Raw genomic sequence first — 26,654 nt, 5'->3', positions numbered from 1 at the left:
TTTTCCGATCGCTGTGTTGCTGCCCGCCGCGGCCCCACCCCTCTGGTTTGTCTCGCGGCCCGCCATACTCCTGAACTCCCTAACCCGTCCTTTAAAAAGAAAACTACCTTTCTAATTGTTTGCTCCTGAGACTGCTCTAAGATGCTTGTTGTTTCTCCTGTTTCATTGCCTTTGTATACTGTGACAATCTGTGCATTGCTCCTGATATTTTTGCTATGTGGTGGCCAGCCCGGTGGGTTGTAGGCCCGTATTTGTGAGCTCTCTGTACAATAAAGGTTTTCAAAAAAAAAAAAAAAAAAGAATAGCAATGTATGACTTTCAATCTTTCACCGGATAAGACATGGTAAAGCACTGGCACACTGTGTGTGCTATCAAACTTTATTTAAAGATCTTTTGCTCCAAATTCCCCTTGCTATTTCCTTTTACTCCATTTGTTTTCTCACATCAGTCTTTCAAACGGTCTACCTTAATTATATCACCCTTATTTCTATATACCTCCCTAAGTAAAACAGCGGATAAATAATCAATTAAGTTATTTTAAAATAAAAGGAAAGGATTCAACATTTAGGATCTGAAAATGGCTGCATAATTTCCTTTAAATCTGCCATTTCTAAAGGTTTGGATAATCAAAGTCAAATACCAATCAGAAAAAGCAAAATACACTTACCAATAATGATGTATTTAAAGATGTAAGAGTAATTGTACGGTGCAGTTGCCATCGTGACACTAAACAAAAAAAGAATAAGTAAGGAAATGTTGTTTAGTTAATAAAAACAACCTACAATACAACTTGATTAAGACAGATAAAAACATTTAGATATTCAAAGTGCAATATACAAATGTCCTGTTACTAGGGACAACCTGTACATTATTGAAAGTTGAAATGTAAAAACAGACCAGCCACAAACTACCCAGTTTTTGAAGGTAGGTCCAGTCCTAAATTGCTGGAGATCTACCAGATCATGTTAAAAACTTTTATTGGACGCGCTAGAAGTCTCATACAGAATCTGTCTCTGTGTTTGTGTGTTTATGGCTTCCAAAAGATATGGCAGTGGCTTTCCAGCCTGGTAAGTATCATTCAGGGTCTATACCTTTGCCGAGTTATCTAATAGTAGATCTTGCTCCCTTGATGCCTCCTTTAATTTCTAATTGATTGCTTTTATTCAGGCAGCAGATGGGACGTCCTCTGCTTGGTACGATGGATCTTCTATCTGGAGGGACGTGATGGCACTCCCTACTTGGTTAAACCATGGAATGCCGGACAACTCATATGAATTTCAAATGGGCCTTTAATCAATTGATCAAAGCCTTCCTTGTCATAGCCATAGCCAGATATCTCCTGAGGCACAGCCGGGAGCAGCAGTGAATACCGTGTTTTTAATGGTTAAAATTGAAATTTTGTAATTGTTTTAAAACTCACTCACCTTGCCTGCTGCACGATTACTGTGCGCAGGCACCCTTTCTCAGGCAAAAACGAGCGCTGGGTAGGGCGAAATCGCCGGTTACCACCAGCTGTATTCCTCTCGACCGGACGGGGACACGCCCTCTTCACTGCCCCCTGCTACAAACATGTGCATGTGCCGGAAGCGCAGCGGACGAGCGCAGCGGGCGCGACGATTGCGCGCCGAAGGCGCGCATAAGGCAAGCTCGTCTGCGCTCGTCCGCGCCGAGTCCGGGCCCTGGGCCACCCCCCCCTGCTGCATCCCAGCCACCACTGCGCAGATGCTATACTCCGGCAACCCTCCATAGACTAAGGCCCTCCGCTAACATTTGCACTCGGCATATTCTTCAAGCCGAAGACCTGACGCAAACCTGTCCCACTTGCTCCGTATTGCTCAAACCTAAACCTTGCTCGGCGCCCACACATGTTTTTCACATGCTCCTACTACATTGCCGCTCCCTGCCTAAGCATAGCGCTGAAATGGCCCTGCTGTTAGAAGAATTCACCCCTGACGGAAACTTGGCTCGCTACGGAGTCCGATCCCGCGATAGTAGACACCCTCCCTGTTGGCTATCAAATCATACGGCAAGACCGACCTAAAGGGAGAGGAGGAGGCCTGGCTATGATCCACAAGGAACAATACCACTGCCGAATCACCTCCGAGACTATCTCAGATTGTGAGAGTATTGGTTTTAATTTCGACCTCTCACCCAATAGCTGTTTCTCTGGCACCCTGATCTACCGCCCGCCCCCCCGAAGCAGTTCCATGAAACACTGCCATCTAGTGTGGCCGATAGAGCTAGTACCTCCTCTAACTTCACCGTGCTAGGTGACATGAACCTTCATTTTGACTCTCCTTCTGACCACACAGCCGCCACCTTACTAGAGGATCTAGCAGCCTTACAACTCATCCAACGCGTCACTACCCCCACTCATGCCAAAGGCCATTTACTGGACCCAATCTTCACTAACTGTCTTGACATTTCAGTAGACCCAGGCCTCCCCTTGCCATGGACAGACCACCTTCTGTTCCCTTTCAGTTGGACCTCGACTAAAACTCCACCACCCGCTCCCACCACAAGGCTCAGGCGACCCTGGTCGCGCCTCAAGGTTGACAACTGGTCCATTAAACTTGCCAGCTCACAACCCGAGAAACAGGAGGATCCTGACCTAGCAAACCAGGCCTATGTCAACTGGATCAATCATACCCTTGATACCACTCTCCCTATGAGCAAGACTGTACTAAAGCGGCCCCTTAAAACTGCCCCTTGGTATACGCAGTCTCTTAGGGACAAGAAGCGCCTTTGTAGAAGGGCGGAAAGACGCTGGCGTCTAGATAACTCAGCAGACAACAAAACCCGCTATCGTGAAACTATTAGCGAGTATAAAATCCAAATAAAAGCAGCCCAGTCCACGTACTTTTCCGATAAAATTCTACAAGCCAAATCTAAACCCAGAGAGATCTTTCAGATCATTAAAAAGTTAACAACCCCTCCCCCTGCGCCGCACGTCGAGAAATCTGTCACACAGTGCAACAATATTGCAGAGTTTTTCTTTCAGAAAGTAAACAAGATTTATTCAGCATTTCCTTCCCCAAAAATGCATTCATCAATCCAACCCTGTCCCCTCCCCCCGTTCGCCATAGCCTAACCAATTTTCCCCCATTGAATCTCCCCACCCTTGAATCACTAGCTCTCAGTATCAAATCAGGCTCGCCGGACGACCCTGCCCCTCCTGACATCTTAATGGCAGCATCCCGGATCACCCTGTCCGTCATTAGGGAGGTACTAAACGCATCCATCTCCTCCAGCACCGTGCCAACTGTCTGGAAGCAAGCCATGGTCAGGTCATTAATTAAGAAGCCCAATTTGGACCCGTCTGACTTAGCCAACTATCGCCCCATCTCCCTGCTCCCATGGGTGAGCAAGGTACTTGAAAAATATATCAACCAACAGTTGGTGAACTTCTTGGAAGATCATCACATACTAGATCCCACTCAGACGGGCTTCAGACCAAAACACGGGACTGAGACCGCCCTCCTCATGGTCACCGAGGAAACTAGAAAAATCCTGGATCAAGGAGGATCAGTGGCAGTGATCCTCCTTGATCTAAGTGCGGCATTTGACACGGTCAGCCATGACACCTTACTGAACCGTTGGTCCTGTGTGGGGATCAAGGATAAGGCCTGGGCATGGTTTAAATCGTTCTTGGAGAACAGATCCTTTAGGGTTTTTGATGGCGAATCCGTGTCCTCCAGCAGACCCCTAAAGTGCGGTGTCCCTCAGGGCTCCTCTCTAAGCCCCGCACATTTCAATCTGTATATGAGACCGCTGGCCGATGTCGTCCGCCCATTTGGAGTTAAGATCATCTCCTATGCGGACGACACGCAGCTAGTGGTCTCACTGGCGCAGGAGGCTAATCGAACTGCGCCTGGCGGGCTTAGAGAATGCCTGGCGGAGGTGAGGAACTGGATGTCGTCATCATCCCTGAAGTTGAACGGGGACAAAACAGAGCTGATGCTCTTAGGCCCATCAGATCTGGCCCTTCCTCCCTCTCTGTGGCCCCCCTGTCTAGGCCCTCCTCCAACCCCCAAAAATAATATCAAAAGCCTCGGAGTGTGGCTGGACAGTTCATTATCTTTCAATGTCCAAGTCACTAAACTTTCAGCCACCTGTTTTGGCATCATGAGGGTGCTACATAAAATATTTCCCCTCCTTCCCATGGAAGCAAAACAGGTAGCCATTCAAGGTCTTATTCAATCACGCCTTGATTTTAATAATGCACTCTACCTTGGCGCCCCAGAATACACTCTACGCAGGCTGCAGATTGTACAGAATTGCGCAGCGCGCCTACTGCTCAAAATCCCCCGCAGACACTCAGTGAGGGCCGGACTGATTAGCCTTCACTGGCTTCCGATCCGGCAGAGAGTTTTGTTCAAGACATTATGCATAGCTCATCAAGCCTTCTGGGACATAGGACCCAGCTTCACACGCGACCTGGTTACCCATTACACCCCAAACCGAAGTCTTCGTTCCAGCCAGACCTTCTTGGCAGTGGTACCAAGAATAAAAAGATCCAGATCTGGCGGCAGGACGTTCACATACAACGCGTCCAAGACCTGGAACACCCTGCCACTCCACCTTGGAGCTAACCCTAACCTCACTGAGTTCTGCAAGCAATTAAAGACCTTTTTGTTTGCATCCTCTTACTAACTGTCTGTCTTCCCTCCTTGTCCTCAGTAGGCCCTGGTTATCCTAGCGCTTGGACGCCTCCGGGCAACAATTTGCGCTCTACAAATCTACAAGTTTACAAATTTACAAAATGTCAACATTGATTCATGAGACCAAATTATAATCTTCGTCCCTAGCGGCGTAATGTGGCTTTGGGAAGATTTTTCTGTAAGAGCTGCAGAGAATTTGCTCCAAGGCAGAGCCAAGTGCACCTAGATAAGTGTGCGGGCCATACTGCAAGCCTGGGAGGAGTGTTGCGTTCATTACCCTGAGTATAGGGGGTTGCAGATGCACTACTTAGTATCCTGTTCAGTTGGCCAATGCCATAAAGGTAGCTCCTTTCTTTTTGAGAGACCTCGTTTGAACCGTTGGGTTGTTGTTTTCAAAGAACCCCACGCACTTATATTTCCACAATGTATGAATTGTCTTGCTGCCCAGCGGCCAGGATACACGGTTTGTTCCAGTATCTCCCAAATATAGGGACTTTTATTTTGTCTTGATTTACCTGGCGATGGTTGGCCAAGTTGAATATATTCAGTGCGTTCAGTGCCCGTTAGATATCAGTCTTGGTGTGATCCATAATCAAAATGTCATCTGCATATTAAACTATGTACAACTTGTTGCCTCCCAACTTGGGAGGAAGCAGGGAACCAGACTCCAATGATTCCCTAAATCGGCTGCATACAGTTTATTAAATAGTGGGGCCAAAAAGAAGCCCTACTTTAACCCTCGATTGGTATTGATTTTATGCATTACCGTACTGAGCCCAGTTTTCACTCTAATCCATGTCCTAGAGTATAAGGCAGTTATTGATCTTAGCAGCATTGGGGGTATACACCAGGCATCAAGTTTTCTACTTAGGGTTGTCGGGTCAACCCTCTCAAAAGCTGCACTGTAATAAAAATAGCAGAAAAGGGTGTACTTGTTTTGTGCAGCTTGATGTCTCAGGAAGGATACTGCTATGATATTATCCATGGTAGATGCCCAATTCCAAAGGCCAGATTGCAAGAATGGCAAGACTTCCTGTTCTCGCACCAAGGCCTCGATCTGCTCCAACAGGACACCAGCGCAGGCTTTGTCTTCTATATCCAGAAGTGCAATCAGACGATAGTTTGAAGCCATTGTCCGATCCCCCTACAATATACCCTCTCCAGGCTTCAGGGACCGTAGTCGCTTGAAAGGAGAGGTTAAACAGCAGTTAACAAATTCGCCCAGTTGTCTGGGACACATATGAATAAGCTCGCAGGGAGGCCTTTAGGGACTAGCGTGCAGTAGTTTTTCAGGTGCCAGATTATTCTCTTCAACTTTTTGTTAGTTAAATCAGCAATTACACTCTGGGTCTCGACAGGATGAAGATCCAAATCTTGCCCTGGTTCAGCTCTGTTCGGGGTCGGGCTATCGTCTCTTCGGTTATGGAGTCCGAGGTAGAATGTTGCATGCAATCCGTTGCCACAGGCTGGCTGCTACACAGGAAGCCTGAGGGTTGATCAACATATAGCTCAGTTATGTGCCTTACCCAGGCTGCTTCTGGAACACCATTTTTACTGACTACATTGCTGTTTAATTTGTTGATGTGATCCCTCAAGCATGCCTGGTTTTGAGCTTTGAGCAACTGGAAGATAATAGCCCATTCTTTTTTATTTTAATGTTTTGCAACTGTTTTTTGTGGGTTGATCTCATAAGTTTTACTATCGCTGCTGAACTTGCAGAGGGCTTTTGCCTAAGGGATCGCTGAACTTTGCAAAGAGCTCTTCTTGTGGACATGATGGCTTTATAATACCGGGATTCCGTTCGCCTGTCCCTGCCAGTCTGTAAACAGTTTGACTTGGAGCTCTTTCCTAACAGAAGAGCTCTTCGATGCAGTTGGCCCACTTCTGAAACACTAATTCTGGATGTTTCGAACTTGATGCAAGTTCCTGTTTGCCTAGCCAAGCAATGGCTGTTGCTGTATGTTCTAGCCTCCACCCGATCCTTCTCAAAAGGTTCACACGTTCCTCACCTTTTGAGGTGCCAATGCATTTGATCTTGCCCACTGGTTGAGCTGTTAATTCCAGTGTGCACCTTAGTGGATTATGGTTACTTTCTGATCTATCGGCAATTAAAAAATGTGCCTACTGGCCTACTAGGCGCTCAGAAAGACAGATGTAATCGATATTCCTTTACAAGCTGGAAGGAAAGGCAGTTTAATCCCTTTCGCCTAGGTCTTCCATTGTGCCGACATCAATTTTTAGGTTGCCAGGAAGTCCTGCATGATGGACCTCACTTTCAGCCCAGTGGTGCTGTGAGGTGGTGCCCCAGGCTCCTCATGTCAAAGTCTCCAACGTTTATAATTTTTTGACGAGGGTGGGCCGAAAGGAGTTACTCAAGACTATCAAGTAAGTCTCCTACCACCATCATCATGGCTTTTTTGCAGGGTGTTAAGATAGCAATTAACCAGTATCAGGTTTTCAGACCAGTCATAGAAACGGCTTGAGCTCCTGTGAAGCTAAGATCCAGTGCAGTGGCCTTCAATTTGCTGAAGTGCTTAATTAAGATAGAGACACCACCCGACAAATGCCCAAAAAGACTTGAACAGAATGCCGGTGTAAAGAACTCCTAGAAACCTGGCAGGGTAGTCCGGTCAAGAGTCCAGGTCTCCTAAAGCCATAAAATATCATTTGTCTCCAGATAGTTCATAGCTTGCCTGCTCCATGAGACTACTGAGATTGTGCTATTTAGTCTTGGTGGTGGGTTTCAAAGGTGTATCTCGGAGCTAGAAACAGTAGCGCAGTCTATTGGTTGAAGGAATCGCATGCTTCCCCCACTTCCTGTGTGTACCACTTGGTGTTTCAGTGTACCTCCCACTGGTTATGTGAGCATGAGAATGATAGGGTGCTTGATCCCTCAACCTTATCCATGTCCCAGCCACGTTTTCCTCCTGTTGTGCCCTTCGGTACACTTGTGGTTGTTTGTCTTGGGTGAGACTAACAACATATGGATATTTCACTGGTGAGGGTTTATGCAGTTCTATCTCCCATTCTGCCAAGGAGGCTTTTTCCGCCCACAACGGTTCTCTGTGGGCCTCTCTCGTCCATATCGAGGTGGTAATTTCACCGCTTGAGTTTAAGATTGGGATTAGAATCTCACCCAAGCAAGGCCTGAAGTTAGATGATTCAATGCAGAAATGTGACTAAACAATCAGATTTCCTCTATTGAGCGAATACAAGAGGCCTATGGGGTGGTAACGGTACATGATGACCAGCTCCGAACGATCACGCCCTTAAGCTACTTTTGCAGGCTGGGTGGTGAGCTCTAGGTAACCACAATGGACTGAGGGTTGCCCTCTGCTGGTCGATGAGCGTTCAAAAGAATTGCAGCTGATTGAAGGACCTCTAGTACCGCTCCCATGCTGTGGTCTGGTTAATGCAACTCGGGAGATACTATCCCGACTGCGTGCCATAATTCACAACGGGAGCAGTTGGTCACTCACTGCTGGTCCGTGGGGGTACGATTGGGGTGCGGACCACTGGAGGGCCACTGGTATTGCCCAAAGTTGGAGCTAGATGTATGTCTAAACAGTTCCTGTCCGACTGTGTGCCCTTATCCAGGACTACTCTAGGAGCTCCACGGAGCCACACCTGAATGATCCCCTGTGCTCCCTGCATCGTGGGAGTAGCCCGCGGGCCAGCTGCAGCATCACCAAGGAGATCCACAATTGAAGACGCAGTGGTTGGGGCCCTAAGTACACCCAGTTAGGTCTAGGGCTTCCCTAGTGGGGCTCGTCTCCATGCCCACCCTGTGTAGTGGAAAAGTAGGCTGCCCTGCTTTGTTAGGGTTATTGCTGAAGACAAGGTTGTAGACTTTGTAGGCCTAGTGCCTGCGACAGGAAACTGCACAAAACGCAGCGTAGATACCACATTTTTACAGTGAAAACTGACACTTTTTTGCAAACTATCTAGCTGTAAATTTTGAATCCTGGCTCTGCTGGCACCGAGGGAAACCTAAACATTTCTGAAAACTAGACACCCAGGGGAATACAGGATGGGGCGACTTGTGTGGCTCTGACCAGGTTCTCTTACCCAGAATTCCTTCCAACCCTCAAACTTTGTCCCCCCAAAACCACACATTTTCCTCACATTTCTCTGATGGAAAGTTCTAGAATCGGCGTGGATCCACACAATTCCACCAACCCCGCATTTCCCAAAGTCTTCCGATATTAATGATGCCTCACTTGTGTGGGCGGGTCAAGTACCCACGAAAGGCAAGGGCCCAAAACGTATTTTGGAGACATCAAAATGACCTATCACAAAACAACCTGCTTTTGCATGGGGGGGGCACCTGGGTTTTTGGCACCGGGCCCAGCTGCCATCTACGGAAACCTACCAAACCCACACATTTCTGAAAACTAGACACCCCGTGGAGTCCAGGGAGGAATGGCTTGCGTGGATCCCCTAACGTTTCCCTACCCATAATTACCTGCAAACCTCCAATTTTGGTGAAAGAAATAAAAATGCCCGCACTTTTCTGTGTGGGAATGTTGTGGGATCACTGGCCTGAGACAAATTTCGTACTACCTAGCATTCCCTCACGTCTCGAGATAAAAATGATACCTCACTTGTGTGGGCAGGCATAGTGGCTGCAGCAGGCAAAAGGCCCAAATCATACTGTGGAGACTTCAAAATCGCACATCACAAAACTACCTGGTTTTGAGGGGAGGGGGCACCTGTTTTTTTTGGCCCCGGGTTTGCAGCCATCTAGGAAAACCTACCACACCAATACATTTCTGAAAACTAGATACCCTGGGAGTCTAATGAGGTATGACTTGCATGGATCCCCAAACGTTTCCTTACCCAGAATTTGTGTGTGGGATTACTGTGCCTGCACAAATGTCCTACCACCTAGCGTTCCCCTTGATCTCCTGAGTAAAATGCTACCTCAGTTGCGTGGCTGTCCAATGCAGTCAGCTAAAAACGTTTTTTTTTTTAATGTAGCGCTTAGAACTCGCGGTGCTATACCTTTAATCCCCATGTTTTTGTCTCATAACAGGCCTTTGATCCACCCACACAATGTAGGTATAACTTTACTCAGGAGAACAAGGGGAATGCTAGGTAGTAGGCCATTTGTGCCGGCATGGTGATCCCACGCAAAAATGTATGGAAAAGGGGATCCACACGCTATATCTCATTGGACTCCCCAGGGTCCAATGCCATCATCTACAGGAACACAGGAATACCATCAACATCACGACCACCACCGAAGACACACCCCTCGCCGCCGAACGCGTACACTTCCAAATTCACACCGACCCCAAGACCACCCTCGGAGGAACACTCATCTACAGACCCCCAGGCCCACGCACACAATTCAGTGAAACCATCGCCGACTTCATCAGCCCGCACGCCCTAGCCTCACCAGAATACATCCTCATCGGGACCTGAACTTCCACCTGGAGAAAAACAACAACACCACCACCACCACCCTGCTCGCCAACCTCGGACTCAAACAACTGGTGAGCACCCCCACCCACATCGCTGGCCACACACTCGACCCCATCTTCTCCACCAGCAACCACGTCTCCTTCAGCCACTCTTCCGGACTACACTGGACCGACCACAGATGCGTCCACTTCACCTTCAAACGGGACACTCACCACCATCACACTCAACAAATCCTCCGCAGATGCTGGAGAAAAATCACCACAGACCAGCTCCTTTCAACACTGAACCAGAACCCACCAGCCAACATCACCGACGTCAACAACGCAGCCCTCAACCTCTCACACTGGATCACCAACTGTGCAGACAACCTCGCACCGATTAAGACCCCCCCAGGCGGGACCAGCAACAGGAAAACCCCATGGTTCACGGACGCCCTCAAAGAATCTAAGAAAGCCTGCTGTACCCTCAAAAAAACCTGGCGCAACGAACCAACCACAGAAAACATGTCAGCCCTCAAGATCGCCACCCGTGAACACCACCGGCTGATCCGCTCCACCAAAAGGACATCGCTCCACCAAAAGAACATCGTTCAAAGAGCAACTAGACAACAACCACCACAACCACAACAGCAAGGAACTCTTCAACATCGTTAAAGAGCTTTGCAACCCCAGCGCCAGCTCCAACGACATCAGGCCTACACAAGAACTCTGCAACTCCCTCGCCTCGTTCTTCCACCGAAAGATCGCAGATCTACACGACAGCTTCGGACCCCAACCCCCGCCTCCTACCACCGAACCAGAAGCCCCCACCACTACCCTAAACTCCTGGACCTCTATCAGCTCCGAAGAGACCATAAGCATCATGAAGTCCATCCACTCCGGCTCCCACTCGGACCCTTGCCCCCATCACATCTTCAACAAAGCCGATACCATCATCGCTCCCCATCTCCGGAACATCATCAACAGCTCGTTCGCATCAGCCACCTTCCCCGAGAGCTGGAAACACGCAGAAATCAACGCCCTCCTGAAAAAACCCACGGCAGACCCCAATGACCTGAAGAACTTTCGCCCCATCTCTCTTCTTTCCTTCCCGGCCAAGGTCATCGAGAAGACTGTCAACAAACAGCTGACCGCTTTCCTCGAGGCTAACAACTCGCTCGACCCATGCCAGTCTGGATTTCGAGCCAACCACAGCACAGAAACCGCCCTCATCGCAGTCACCGACGACATCAGGACCCTGATGGACGTCGAAGAAACAACCGCCCTCATCCTCCTGGACCTCTCGGCAGCCTTCGATACCGTGTGCCACCGCACCCTAATAACCCGCCTCTGCACCACTGGAATCCTTGGAAAAGCCCTGGACTGGGTCATCTTGTTCCTCTCAGACAGAACCCAGAGAGTCCGTCTCCCTCCCTTCCGCTCAGAATTCACAGAGATCTGTGGTGTACCCCAAGGTTCGTCGCTCAGCTCAACCCTCTTCAATAGCTACATGAGCCGCCTCGCCGCCATCGCACGCAAACACAAAATCAACATCATCTCCTACGCCGACGACACCCAACTGATACTCTCCCTCACCAAAGACCCAGCCACGGCCAAAATCAACCTTCAGGAAGGCATAAAAGACGTCGCGGAATGGATGAAGCTTAGCCGCCTTAAACTGAACTCCGACAAGACGGAGGTCCTCATCCTCGGACAAACCCCTTCAGCCTGGGACGACTCCTGGTGGCCCACGGCGCTGGGCACCGCACCGACCCCCTCGGACCACGCACGCAACCTCGGGTTCATCTTGGACCCCCTCCTCACGATGACCAAGCAAGTCAACGCCGTCTCGTCATCATGCTTCAACATCCTACGCATGCTCCGTAAGATCTTCCGGTGGATCCCCGCCGAAACCAGAAAGACGGTCACCCATGCCTTCGTCACAAGTCGACTGGACTACGCAAACACCCTATACGCAGGAACTACCGCCAAACTTCAGAAACTACTACAACGCATTCCGAACGCCTCCGCGCGCCTCATCCTCGACATTCCTCGCCACAGTCACATATCCGCCCACCTGAAACACCTGCACTGGCTCCCCATCAACAAGAGGATCACCTTCAGGCTCCTCACCCACGCACACAAAGCACTCCACAACAGGGGCCCAAATACCTCAACAGCCGCCTCTCGTTCTACAGGCCCGCCCGTCAACTCCGCTCAGCCAGCCTCGCCCTCGCCACCGTCCCACGGAACCGCAGAACCACCGCCAGAAGAAGATCTTTCTCCTACTTGGCGGCCAAAACGTGGAACTCCCTCCCCACACGCCTCAGAACTACCCAGGACCATCTCGCCTTCAGGAAACGCCTCAAGACCTGGCTCTTCGAGCAGCAGTAACCCCGCCCCCCCATCTCCAGCGCCTTGAGACCCTCTCGGGTGAGTAGCGCGCACTACAAATGACCCGATTGATTGCTTGTGTATAGTTTTTGGAAATGTGTGGGTTTAGTAGGTTTCCCTAGATGCCGCAAGCCCGGGGCCAAAAAATCAGCTCCTACCACCCTCCCCCGGTAGTTTTGTGATAGGTAATTTTGAAGTCTCCACAGCACAATTTGGGCCATTTTCTGTTGCAGCCACTATGCCTACCCACACAAGTGAGGTCACATGAGTTTTGGTCGTGGGCTTGGCAGCCATCAAGGGAAACCTACCAAACACACATTTCTGAAAACTATAGACCCGGGGGAGTCCTGGAAGGTAGGGCTCGCGGGGATCCTCGGTTTCCCTACCCAGAATCACCTGCAAACCTCAAATTTTGCAGAAAAAAATCTAATTTTTCTCAATTTTCTGTGTGGGAAAGTTGTAGGATCACCGGGCGGAGAAATTTCCTACCACTTAGCGTTTCCCCAGGTCTCCCGATAAAAATGGTACCTCACTTGTATGGGTAGGCATAGTGGCTGCAACAGGAAATGTTGGTAGGAAAACGTTGGGGGATCCACGCAAGCCATGCCCCCTTGAACTCTTCAGGGTGTCTAGTTTTCAGAAATGTGTGGGTTTGGTAGTATTCCCTAGATGGATGCTGGCCCGGTGCCAAAAACCCAGGTGCCCCCCGCCCCCTTGCAAAAGCAGGTCGTTTTGGGATAGATAATTTTGATGTCTCCACAATACGTTTTGGGCCCTTGCCTGTCACTGGTGCTTGACCCAGCCACACCAGTGAGGTATCGTTTTTATCAGAAGACTATGGGAAATGCGGGGTGGTTGGAATTTTGTGGATCCAAGCAGATTCCAGAACTTTCCTTCAAACAAATGTGAAGAAAATGTGTTTTTTTTTTTACAAGATTTGAGGTTTGCAAGGGATTCTGGATAAGAGAACTTGGTGAAAGACAGACAAGTCACCCCATCCTGGATTTCCTGGGTGTCTACTTTTCACAAATGTATAGCTTTGCTGGGTTTCCCTAGGTGCCGGCAGAGCTAGGGTTCAAAGTCTACAGCTAGGCACTTTGCAAAAAAAAAGGGTCAGTTTTCACTGTGAACAAGTGGTGTGTCCAAGTTGCAGTTTGCGCCGTTTCCTGTCGCGAGCACTAGGCCTACCCACACAAGTGAGGTACCATTTTTATCAGAAGACTTTGGGTAATGCGGGGCGAGTGGAATTTTGTGGATCTACGCAGATTCCAAAACTTTCCATCACAGAAACGATAGGAAAATGTGTTTTCTTTTTCTTTTTTTTTTTACAAAGTTTGAGATTTGCAAGGGATTCTGTGTAACAAAACCTAATGAGAGCCACAAACGCCACCACATCCTGGATTCCCTAGGGTGTCTAGTTTTAAAAAATGTATAGATTTGGTAGGTTTCTTTGGGTGCCAGCTGCGCTAGGACCGAAACTCCACAGGTAGGCACATTCCCAAAAAAACAGCCAGTGCCTAGTGGGCTTTCCGTCACCCTGGGGAGGAGGGGAAATCGGGGGCAATTGCCCAGATATGCCCCCAAGGGGGGCAGAAAGACTGGCTATTTTTTTTTTTTGGGGGGGGGGGGGAGGGGGGGGAGAACGACATTGGGATGCCCATTTTAGGCAGCCCCCAACACTACGTATAAAAAAGCCAGCATAATCGCTGGTGCCTAGTGGGATCTCTGCCTCCCCCGGGTGGAAGATCAGGGGCTACTGCCCCCATCTGCCTCCTGGTGTGAGGGGGGGCAGAAAGACGCATTTTTGGGCAGCCCCCACCCCTACGTATATATATAAAAAAAAATCCCTGGTGCCTAGGGGGCTTTGTGCCCCTCCCAGAGGGGCAGATAAGGGGTTATTGCCCCATTTGCCTCCAAGGAGGACTAGCATTTTTTTAGGTGGGGGCATGCTAATTCTGGGCAGCCCCCACCCCTACGTATATATATATATATAAAAAAAATCCCTAGTGCCTTGTGGGCTTTCTGCCCCCGCCCCCAGATCAGGGGCTACTGCCACCATCCACCGCCAGTGGGGGCAGAAAGTATTTTTCCTTCTTCAGGGGGTGGGTGGGGGGGCATTGGGATGTCCATTCTGGGAACCCCCCCACCACCACCCCGTGGCCTATAAAAAAAATGATCCCTGGCGTCAATGGTGCTTTCTGCCCCAGGCGGGTGCTGATTGGGGGCTACTGCCCCATCTACCCCCAGGGGGCAGAAAGAATGTCTGTGGAAATATTTTATGGGGGGGGGGGCAAAGGCCCGTGCCCAAGGGGCCGCTACCCCCCCCCCCCCCCAGCAGGGTTCCACTAGGGAAGGGTACCATTGGAAAGGGGGGGATTCTCCTCTTTCCGATGATACTTCTGCCATGTGTTTCGGTGCTCGGGGGACTGAGATAGCCCAGGAAACAAAGTTAATAGAGGGTAATACCAAGCTGATATCACCAGGTAAAAAGCAGCAAACCCAGTCCCTAAACCTCAAGGTGCAAATCCTATCCTTAGGAACCAAGGCAGGAAAATGAGAAGAGCAATGCTCTAACTCGCAATCAAGTGCTCCTTTTGGGATTGTGTAGAAAATACCAAAAATAATCTGCTCTTGCACTGTATAACCTATTTCCCTAGATAACTAAGAGTACCACTAAGTGACAATCAGTCCAGGGGTGGAGATTTTAGCCAAGATTAAAGACGCACTGGGGATGGAGCTGTCCCCCACGATAGAGACCGTTTTACTGGGGCTTTTCCCACGACCGATTAAACGAAAGATGGGAAATAAACTGATCGATTTCGCCTGACTGCATATAATGTGCCTCCCTCCCCGGCCGCGCAGCTGAGGCGCGCAGCGGGCGCGCCGATGGCGCGCCAAAGGCAAGCCCGTCTGCGCCCGTCCGCGCCGGGTCGGGCCCAGGTGCCAGACCCCCTGCCCTTTTTCCATCTTATCCCCGTGACAGTCTGTTGAACCTTCGCAGTTCTGCTAGTTGTTTGCCCCCGGCAATTATAAGTCATCTGGGCCACTTAGGTATTCTATCCCCTTCAGCTAGCATCCTGTCACCATTATCTCTGCAAGGTCAGCAATCTTGTCAATCACAGACTATTTCCACTGTTGCTCAGCACTTAAACATTTTCTATCTTAACACGAGATCATTAGTCAAACACCAAATGGATATTTTCCTCCTCCTCACTTGCCACAAACCGGATATTCTTTTTCTCACGGAAACGTGGCTTAACATCAATTCTTCCCCTGATATCCTGGCTGCCCTACCTGACAATTACTACATTCTGCAGGTAGACCGAGTAACAGGGAAAGCAGGGGGCGGAGTCGCTGCCATTATTAATAAAGAGCTTGTTTTCTCTAAAATGACATCACTCGACCTCGTTGCAGTCGACAACTTGGTCATTAAGCTTGACTCCAGTTCCGGACCACTTCTATGCATACTATTATACAGACCCCCTCAAAACATGCCATCCTTTCCGTTCTCCCTGTGTGAACAACTTTCTTCTCTGGTTACAGACTATACCAACATCTTGCTTATCGGAGACTTTAATTACTGGCTTAACTCCGACTGCGGCGGGCCCGCAGCTGATGTACTCACGGAGCTCCTTGCTGGGCTTAGCTTTCGGCCCCATATTAACACCGCCACTCATGTCAAAGGTCACACCTTGGACCAGATCTGGAGCACTAATATTGATATATCCCCTCCGACTGTCTCGCCGTGTATCTGGTCAGATCATTTTCTGATCGAGTTTAACATTTTTATTTATGAGCCCAAAACTAATGCGGTTACCGAACACGGACTCATTAGAAAATGGGGCACCCTGGATACTTCTGCCTTTCTGGATAGTTTAAATAATTCTTTACCGGCCTTAGACCTCGACCTCAACTCCGCTGAGTCTGATGTTTTCAACTGGCTTAAGGCTGCCAGTGACATTCACGCTCCTTTGAAAAAATGCAAAACAATTTGTCATTCTAACGCCCATAAATGGTTTACTCCTGATCTGAGAGATAAAAAGCTTCTGGTCAGGCAAAAGGAGCGAGCATGGAGGAGAATCTATAACACTCTCGACAGGACCAGCTTTCTGGCCGCACGTGCTGACTATATGAAAACTATTTTGTCAGCCAAATCCAAGTTCTTCTGTAACCTAATTGAACAGTCTAACAACAATCCAAAGGAGATTTTCTCGATTGTAAAAAAACTCTCGAATCCCAGTAGAATTGAGTCCAAGCCTGTTGCCAACCAAGACTTCTGCAACACCCTGAATCAATACTTTCTGGACAAAATTGCCACCATTAAATCTAGCATTTCTGTCACTAATCACGTTCTGCATGCTCCTGCTCACAATTCCAACTCCTTATCCCTGGACCATTTTCCACCTCTGGACGCCCCAGCTTTTACATCCCTATTGAATAGGGTTAATTCAGGCTCTCCCTATGTCTGCTGTCCACCTCACATTTTAAAGACGGCATATGCCGCTTTTCCAACTCCGGCGTTAAGACTTCTTAATTCCTCCCTGCTTCAAGGGACAGTACCCAAATCCTTTAAGGATGCAGTCCTGCTGCCCCTTCTAAAAAAGCCGGGAGCAGATCCGACTACTCTCTCAAACTACAGGCCTATATCCCTGCTTCCGTACCTGGCCAAGATACTGGAAGCGCATGTTACTTCTCATCTCTCAAATTTTATTGAACAAACTGACATTTTACATCCTTCCCAGGCTGGCTTCCGCCCAGCCCATTCAACCGAGTCAGTCATTGTAGCAGTCTTTGACTCTCTGCGTCTCAATGCAGATTTGGGAATCCCACAGGCGCTGGTTTTGCTTGATTTGTCGGCGCGTTTGACACGGTCGACCACAACATTCTTCTCGACCGTGTCAGATCCATGGGCATCTGCGGCCTGGCACACGATTGGATTAGATCCTTTCTGTGCGACCGCACTCAAGCGGTTGGCCTACCCCCTTTTTCATCTCACAAACTCCAAACTTCCTGTGGAGTCCCCCCACTGTCACCTCTGCTGTTTAATATTTACATGCTCCCGTTGCTTCAATCTCTTCAATCCTTTAAGGTTACTACTTTCAATTATGCAGATGATCTGCAACTCACCTTTACAGTTGATAACTCCCCAGACTCGATCCATCAATTTCAAGATACCATGCTCCACATCTGTCAGTGGATGGACGAGAACCAACTCAAGTTAAATCCGGGCAAGACGGAATTAGTCTTGTTCGGCAATAGTCAATCATTTTGGAGCCCTCATTACTGGCCGTCTAAATTGGGTCCTCCACCTGTCCCCTCTAAATCAGTCAAAAGCCTAGGGGTACTCATTGACAACGAGCTCTCCTTAAAACCTCAGGTCAACTCTGTTGTGTCCACCTGCTTCTTTCAACTGCGGAAAATTAGAAAGATCCGTCAGATGCTCACTCAATCAGCTCTGACCCAGGTAGTCGGAGCACTGGTGCTGTCTCAATTAGACTACGCCAATGCCATCTACCTTGGCCTCCCTGTCACACTCAGTAGACGTCTGCAGATGGCACAAAATCAGGCGGCTAGACTGATACACCGCCTCCCGCGATGGCAGTCAGCCAGACCTCTGCTGAGGCAACTTCATTGGCTCCCCATTCAACACCGTGTCACCTTCAAATCGGCCTGCATAGTCTTTAAATCTCTTCACACTCGTAGTCCTAAGTTCATTCAGAAACTTCTTCTTAGATATACCCCCCTCCCGCAGCCTCCGGCCTGCTTCTCATACCCTTCTGATCACCCCTCGTTATAAACTAACACGCAAGGGAGGCCGTAGGTTCGCCACCCTTGCACCCAAGCTGTGGAATTCTCTTCCCTTGGAAATTCGTTCTTGTACCGCTCTTCTTCCATTCAGGAAGCTACTAAAGACATGGCTGTTTACCCAAGCAACGGCCTAGTGTATGATGGTCCCCTCAGTAGTGTTTGTGTCCTGTTGGTTAGCGCCATGAAACCCTTGGGTTTGCGAGCGCTTTATAAAACTTTGGTAAGATAAGATAAGATTTGGCCTTGGGATTGGCAAAGCGACATATCACTAGAATGCAAGTCCTCATTTTGGTAGGGGATATCCAGCTGGAACCGGGACGGTATTAGCTGAGCCAGAGCAGAGTGCAGAGCCTTGAGTTGGGAGGAATCGAAGGGCATAAGGAGACAGCCCATTGCAGATCTATGGAAGGTAGCCCCGGCTGCTTGGGAGAATCCAGAGCCAGAACAGGAAACGGGAGGAGAGACCGGGAGAGAGAGTGGGTAGCTCACTATGTCACGGTGGATGGACACTATTAGGTCGGGAGGGGTGTGGGCAGGTAGACGGTAGCACAAGGAATATTGACATCTCTAAACTGAGACAGAGCCATACACTCGGACTGGGTTGGTAGCAGACAGTAAGGAATCTGTGGTTGAACAAGGGGTCTGGCTTCACCTGTTCAACTGCAACTTAGTGACTGAATTGTCTGATGAATTACAAGAGACTTGCCTTCTGACCATCATTGCCAATATGTCATTCTGCACTGCTACCAGCTTTTGGCAGTACCTAAAATGACATGCCCAGGTTGGAAAAATACACAAAAGCAACCCCAGCACACCTCCCTGCAATATGTTATAAGAAGGGAGGCAGAGAGCAAAACATCTACAGAGGCTGTAGGCAGAGCAGCATCTTTCTCAAAATCACAATAAATGTCTCAAAGCAGTGCTTAATTTGTAATTAATTAAGTGCCAGGGCCCTCATCAGGAGGCCATTGCAGCCTCCACCACCCCGGACAGCGCTGTCAATGACAGTACCAAGCCAGCTACTAACCATCACACTCTGACAATTCAAACTATTTCAGGCCCCCAAAGCTAAAAGATTAGTATGGGCGGTCAATATTTGTCATTTTTACCGTATATTGAATTAGTAAATAGCTGTTGTTGTGCTTTAAATACATTTAAAAATAACAGCACACCATGTAGCTGATTGTCTTAAGTGCTGTGCCGAGCACCGGAAACACTCAGCTCAAATTAAGCAGAGTCTGGAAACAATTGTTTCCAGAATTTATGACAGCATCAACTCAGCGTCCGAATACTGCCATGCGCACTGCCAGTGGACGAAAGCTCTGGTACGGTCAGAATCTGACGTGGAGCCCAAGCAGTGTCAGCTATTTTCCCTATATCCTTACTTACGAGGGCTCTAAATTGGTCAGGGCAGGTGGTGTGTCGTGGCGTTGGGGGTAAGAGACATTTTCTAATCAATATACAAAAATAATTAATGGGTACAGAGCCTCTGTGAGGCCTAGAGAGACAACAGGGTTGCAAGAAAGCAGATTTGGAGTGGCAACAATGTGCCTCTCAGCAGAGGTCTACACATCTCAGATAAAGAAAAAGAAATGGAATCAAGCAGCAAAAGTGGTGCGAGTGAAGGGTGCAAATGATAGGGGAGGGGACTAAAAAAGAAGGACTGAAAATGTCCACACTTTAAAGTAGAATGGACTCACTCCTGTACAATAATAAATTAATTAATAATAGAACTGAACAGAAAGAAATGGATCTTTATCCACCCTATTCTATGGGTCTAGATATATATATGACAAACTAGGTTACATCAGATGATCATTTTTGTGTTTTTGTTTCTAGTAAGTTTACTGAATGCCACTAACCAGATTTGATGTGGTTAATGTCCCAATAGATAAAGAATGCCTGATCGTTCATGAGGAGACAACAATTTACATCAGTGACCAGCCCATGCCTCCTCCAAACTACCAATGACTTGTCAGACGATATAACAGCATTGAATACTACCTGCATACTGTAAGAAACTTGCTCTATATATACTGCACCAAAGTGAGGTACAGTGTGTATAGAGTCCAAGGGTCTCCAGAGGTTTGGCAGAGTTTAAAGTTAGATAGAACCTTAATCTCGAAAAAGGTAGCTTGGTCGAGCAGTAAGGCAGTATCTGAGGACAGTGTTAAGCATTTGATGTACACACTCAGTGTGCAAATGAATTCACACACACAAGAACTGAACTCTAGGCCAATGGTTTTTGTATAAACTTTTTGTATAAAAAAATAAACTTGTATTTCTAGAACCATGCAAGCCTGGTACAGGTAAGCTTGTAAATACTTTTCAGCTACAAGATGCTGTTGTTGAATACTTTCAAAATATAGTAGGACTTTGTACCAATTCGAGTTTACAGGGGTTGCAATGCAATGCACAAACTTAGTAGACTCAGTACAAAGGAATCAATAGGCTTTTTCAGTAAAAATGCAATTAATTACTTTTCGGATTACTTTTACTAATAGTGCTGGATCCTAAATTCAGCACTGGGGCATTTTGTGAAAACAGTTGAGCAAATGCGTTTTAGTTAGATTTATGATTTTTAACGAACATTATTGTATTTCAAAAGTTGACACTTAGAAACGTTTTCACATAGAATGACCAATGTTATCCTATGTGAGGAAATTCACTTTGCAAGTAAGTTAATTTAACAACACTTTTCTTATTCAGTGCTGGATAACTAGATTCAGCACTGGGACATTTCTTGAAAACAGTTGAGAAAATGAGTTTTGGCTAAGTTTTCAAAAGTCGACACTTGGAAACATTTTAGGAGAAAAAGTGTTAATGATATTCTATGAGGAAAAATAGGTTGTCGGTTTCGAGGTAAGAAATCGGTCTTTTGAGTTGGGGTTCTGGGGTTGGACTCAGGGGCCTCCCAGGGTCAGTGATGCACTGTTGTTGCATCCTCAGCGGCACTTGGGCGGAAGGGGGCAGAGTGTTGAGGTCCAATGTTATCCTATTGATGATAGGGGGACTCCAGTTGGTGGCAGCTGGCAAGCAGGCCACAGGGTTGTGGGAGCAAAACTCCTAGGGTCAAGCTCAGGGCACGTTAGGGACCAAGTTAGCACAAAAGGGGCACTGTCAGCGGCACTAGGGCAGCCGGGTGCAGGGTGCCATTTTGAGGTCAGATGCCCTGATTATTTCAATGGAGATTCTCCAGGACAAATAAACACTGCAGGCTCGGGTACGAGGATCTTCCAGGAGCGACCACCACTTTGAGGGGTAAGTAGGGATGTTAAGAGTTGGTTGGGCACCGCTGGGTAGGGCACACAAGTCGTCAGGTGCAGGGGTGCCTTGGGACGTCGGATTTTCTTACCTGCTCAGGTCGCGGTAGGGGGGTCGGTCCTCTGGGTTGAGGCTGCAGGCGTCGCCTGGAGGCTTGAGGCAGGTCAGGAGTCTCCGGATCTCGGGTAAGGATCGCCGAGGGGACCTCCTCGTGGTAATTTTCCACTCGAGCTCAGGCCGGGTTCTGCGTTTGCATAGTGGGCTGGATTTATGGTTCCTGGCTGGCACCAGAAGCTGCAGTTCAAACACGTCCGGTGTTCACGGGTGAAACAGCTTGGAAAGTGAAGGCAGGCAGGTCCTCTGGGGTTTTTGAGGTTGCTGTTCGCTGGACATGCCTGAATTGCAGCAGCAGGTTCGAGGGGAGACAGGCCTGTAGGGCTGGGGCCAAGTCAGTAGGCGTCGTCCTGTTAGCTCTGCATGGCTTCTCGTCCTTCTCTTCTTTTTCTTGGGGTTGCTGGATCTGAGGAAGGAAGGTTCAGGGTGCCCCTAAATACTACATTTAAGAGCGTTACAGGTAGGTTAAGGGCAGGGACCAATAGGTCCCTTCCCTGGGGTGGGCACACCCCCTATTCTGCCACTCTCCAGTGGGAGGGGGGCAGGAGCCTGTCCCTGGTTGGCTGGGTCCCCCCCATCCTCAGCGGGGACTAGAGTTTGTGCTTCACCTCGCCTCCCCCACCCTAGGGGTGGAGCTGGCAGAGGTGGGAACACCTCTCTTGTTTTTCCCGCCGGTTCTCCTGCCCAAAGTGGGGGTAGAACCAGTGGGGACCGGTTGCTGAAAACAGCAAATGGTCTGGTGAGGCTCACAAAGGTGGCATGCCTTTGAAACCTCTCCTTCGTGAACCCTGGCCATCCTGGGGGAGGAGGCTTGGCACCTCGTCCAAGGATGTGCATTGTTTCAGACCCCGAGAGCAGCAAGTTCTTGACCCAGGGGTCCAGAAACCTTCCTGGTGGGTGGCAGCCTAAGCAGCCACTCAGGTCACTAGGAGTTGGTCGAGTTTCAGGCCTCTAAGGGTGGCACAATACGTGTTGCAGCTCTTAGAGGCCTTCTCTGGTCACATTGCCCTGGGTACCTGTGGTACCATTTACCAGGGGCTGACATGTGGCCAGAGATGCCAATTGGGTCAGTTTTGGGGGAAAACACAGGCCCACTGGATGGTTACCTATGTCAAGGGGAGAGAGTGGTATAGAACTAAACCACTAACTTGTTTCAAAGAGCATTTTGGCACCACAAGAAAAACAAGCATTTGCAATGCAATAGGTCTCGCATTAGGAAAGTTTGAGCTATTGGTATTGTAATTGACAATTTTTTTATTTATGTTTTGTTTTTGAAAATAGCGGAATAAATAGCTTTGTGATTTACAATCCCACTAGTTATAACTTTTGCAAATGTGACACCTATAGCATTTGTAATGCAATATGTGTTGTATTTACGTGACATATATTGGTATTACAAATAACAATGGTTTTAAATATTTTTTTATAATTATTACTTAAATAAAAGTTCTTGTAATTTATAATGGCAATAGCTTAAACTTTTGTACATAACTTTAGTGAAGATTGTGTTTAGTGTATTTTATTGTGACGAAAATCCAAGAACAGAAGTGAAGTATTAACATCTTTTTGTTACATTTGTAATAAAGCTTGAAACATTGAGAGAACATATTTGAACCAGTTTTTATTGAATGGTTGCACAGATTGATGCTGTGGTGGCGTTCAGTGATGCTGTGGTAGCGCATATTGATGTTGTGGTGCCCCTGAGTGATGCTGTGGTGTGCTGAGTGATGCTGTATGCTATGCTATGTTTTGGTCTGCTATCCTATGCTTTGTTTTGTTATGCTATGCTGTTTTGCTATCCTATGCTGTGCTTTGTAATGCTATGCTGTGTTTTGTAATGCTATGCTGTGTTTTGTAATGCTATGCTGTGTTTTGTAATGCTATGCTGTGTTTTGTAATGCTATGCTGTGTTTTATAATGCTATGTGTGTTTTGTAATGCTATGCTGGTGAGTGAGGGGGTGAGGGTGAGGGGGTTGTGAGGGGGTGTGAGGGGGTTTGAGGGGGTGTGAGGGAGTGGGTGTTGGTGTGAGGGGGTGGGGGGTGAGGGTGTGTGATGGTGAGGGGGGGTAATGGTGAGGGGGGGTAATGGTGAGGGGGGTAATGGTGAGGGGGGTAATGGTGAGGGGGGTAATGGTGAGGGGGTGAGGGGGTAATGGTGAGGGGGTAATGGTGAGGGGGGTAATGGTGAGGGGGGTAATGGTGAGGGGGTAATGGTGAGGGGGTAATGGTGAGGGGGTAATGGTGAGGGGGTAATGGTGAGGGGGTAATGGTGAGGGGGTAATGGTGAGGGGGTAATGGTGAGGGGGTAATGGTGAGGGGGTAATGGTGAGGGGGTAATGGTGAGGGGGTAATGGTGAGGGGGTAATGGTGAGGGGGTAATGGTGAGGGGGTAATGGTGAGGGGTAATGGTGAGGGGGTAATGGTGAGGGGGTAATGGTGAGGGGGTAATGGTGAGGGGGTAATGGTGAGGGGGTAATGGTGAGGGGGTAATGGTGAGGGGGTAATGGTGAGGGGGTAATGGTGAGGGGGTAATGGTGAGGGGGTAATGGTGAGGGGTAATGGTGAGGGGGTAATGGTGAGGGGGTAATGGTGAGGGTGGGGTGAGGGTGGGGTGAGGGTGGGGTGAGGGGGGGGTGAGAGGGGGGTGAGGGTGTGAGGGTGAGGGGGTTGTAAGGGGGTGTGAAGGTGAGGGGATGGTGAGGGTGGGGGAGTGAGGGAGTGTGAGGGAGGGTGACAGGGTTGAGGGTGACAGGGTTGAGGGTGACAGGGTTGAGGGCAACAAGGGTGAGGGTGTGAGGTTGAGGGTTTGTGAAGGGGTGTGAGGGTGAAGGGGAGGGTGGGTGAGGGGGAGTGAGGGTGACGGGGGAGTGAGGGTGACGGGGGAGTGAGGGTGACGGGGGAGTGAGGGTGACGGGGGAGTGAGGGTGAGGGGTTGTGAGGGTGAGGGGTTGTGAGGGTGAGGGTGGGTGAGGGTGGGTGAGGGTGTGTGTGGGTGAGGGTGGGTGAGGGTGGGTGAGGGTGGGTGAGGGTGGGTGAGGGTGGGTGAGGGTGGGTGAGGGTGGGGGTGAGGGTGGGTGAGGGTGTGTGAGGGTGAGGGGGTGTGTGTGGGTGAGGGTGTGTGTGGGTGAGGGTGTGTGTGGGTGAGGGTGTGTGTGGGTGAGGGTGTGTGTGGGTGAGGGTGTGTGTGGGTGAGGGTGTGTGTGGGTGAGGGTGTGTGTGTGTGGGTGAGGGTTGGTGAGGGGGTGTGTGTGAGGTGAGGGGGTGTGTGAGGGGATTGTGAGGAGGGGGGTGAGGGTGTGTGTGAGTGTGAGGGTGTGTGTGAGGGTGTCCTTCATAAGACATAGAAACAAAGAGGTCTGCATTGAAGCAAGGGAGCCTTCAGTATACACAGCCTTGTATTTCTAAGTCGAAAAGTATATACCATGGCCCAGAGGAACTAATGAGAAGCTCGTGGGAGATAAGGGAGGTAGAATAAGGAGGAAACAAGGGGAAATAAGGAGTGATGGAGGGAAGGAATAAGGGCTGTGACTGGCTGGAGAAAGATACATGGGAAAGAGCGCCAGGGAAGGAGGAATGAGGGGGTTCTGCAGGTCGGGGAGCGAAAACCACAGAGGGAAAGAGACAACGGAAATGAGTGAGGGAAGCCCCGCGTGTGTGCCAGGTGATGCGGCGGAGATACCAGGGGAGTCGCGACAAAAGAGCCAGGTGTGTGGGGGGGGGGGGAAGAGGGGGAGAGGGGGAGAGGGGAGAGGGGGGTGAGGGTGAGGGGGTTGTAAGGGGGTGTGAGGGGGTGTGAAGGTGAGGGGATGGTGAGGGTGGGGGAGTGAGGGGGTGTGAGGGGGTGTGAGGGAGGGTGACAGGGTTGAGGGCAACAAGGGTGAGGGTGTGAGGTTGAGGGTTTGTGAAGGGGTGTGAGGGTGAAGGGGTGTGAGGGTGAAGGTGAGGGGGGTGAGGGGGTGTGAGGGTGAGGGGTTGTGAGGGGTGAGGGGTTGTGAGGGGTGTGTGAGGGTGTGTGTGTGGGTGAGGGTGTGTGTGGGTGAGGGTGTGTGTGGGTGAGGGTGTGTGTGGGTGAGGGTGTGTGTGGGTGAGGGTGTGTGTGGGTGAGGGTGTGTGTGGGTGAGGGTGTGTGTGGGTGAGGGTGTGTGTGGGTAAGGGTGTGTGTGGGTAAGGGTGTGTGTGGGTAAGGGTGTGTGTGGGTAAGGGTGTGTGTGGGTGAGGGTGTGTGTGGGTGAGGGTGTGTGTGGGTGAGGGTGTGTGTGGGTGAGGGTGTGTGTGAGGGTGTGTGTGAGGGTGAGGGTTGGTGAGGGTGTGTGTGTGAGGTGAGGGGGTGTGTGAGGGGCTGTGAGGAGGGGGGTGAGGGCGTCTGTGAGGGCGTCTGTGAGGGTGTGTGTGAGGGTGTCCTTCATAATACATAGAAACAAAGAGGTCTGCATTGAAGCAAGGGAGCCTTCAGTATACACAGCTTTGTATTTCTAAGTCGAAAAGTATATACCATGGCCCAGAGGAACTAATGAGAAGCTCGTGGGAGATAAGGGAGGTAGAATAAGGAGGAAACAAGGGGAAATAAGGAGTGATGGAGGGAAGGAATAAGGGCTGTGACTGGCTGGGGAAAGAGCGCCAGGGAAGGAGGAATGAGGGGGTTCTGCAGGTCGGGGAGCGAAAACCACGGAGGGAAAGAGACGACGGAAATGAGTGAGGGAAGCCCCGCGTGTGTGCCAGGTGATGCGGCGGAGATACCAGGGGAGTCGCGACAAAAGAGCCAGGTGTGTGTGGGGGGGGGGGAAGAGGGGGAGGGGGGTGAGGGTGTGTGAGGGTGAGGGGGTTGTAAGGGGGTGTGTGGGGGTGTGAAGGTGAGGGGATGGTGAGGGTGGGGGAGTGAGGGGTTGAGGGCAACAAGGGTGAGGGTGTGAGGTTGAGGGTTTGTGAAGGGGTGTGAGGGTGAAGGGGTGTGAGGGTGAAGGGGAGGGTGGGTGAGGGGGTGTGTGGGTGAGGGTGTGTGTGGGTGAG

General features: G+C 49.6%; 1 protein-coding gene across 2 annotated transcripts in view; it reads right to left on the bottom strand.

Annotated features, from left to right (window-relative positions):
- The window catches only part of RAB14 (RAB14, member RAS oncogene family), a 187,658-nt gene that overhangs the window by 68,750 nt on the left and 92,254 nt on the right, over positions 1-26,654 (bottom strand). For both annotated transcript variants that reach the window (XM_078641872.1, XM_078641871.1), the window contains one exon: positions 668-726. In XM_078641872.1, the coding sequence (XP_078497998.1) occupies positions 668-719 (52 nt within the window). In that variant the 5' untranslated portion in view covers positions 720-726. The remainder of the gene's footprint in view (positions 1-667; positions 727-26,654) is intronic.

The sequence above is a fragment of the Lissotriton helveticus genome, chromosome 5_1, assembly GCF_964261635.1.
Source record: "Lissotriton helveticus chromosome 5_1, aLisHel1.1, whole genome shotgun sequence".
Lineage (NCBI taxonomy): Eukaryota > Metazoa > Chordata > Amphibia > Caudata > Salamandridae > Lissotriton > Lissotriton helveticus.
The sequence above is the reverse complement of the archived record's forward strand: the minus strand, read 5'-3'. Positions and strand labels throughout refer to the sequence as shown.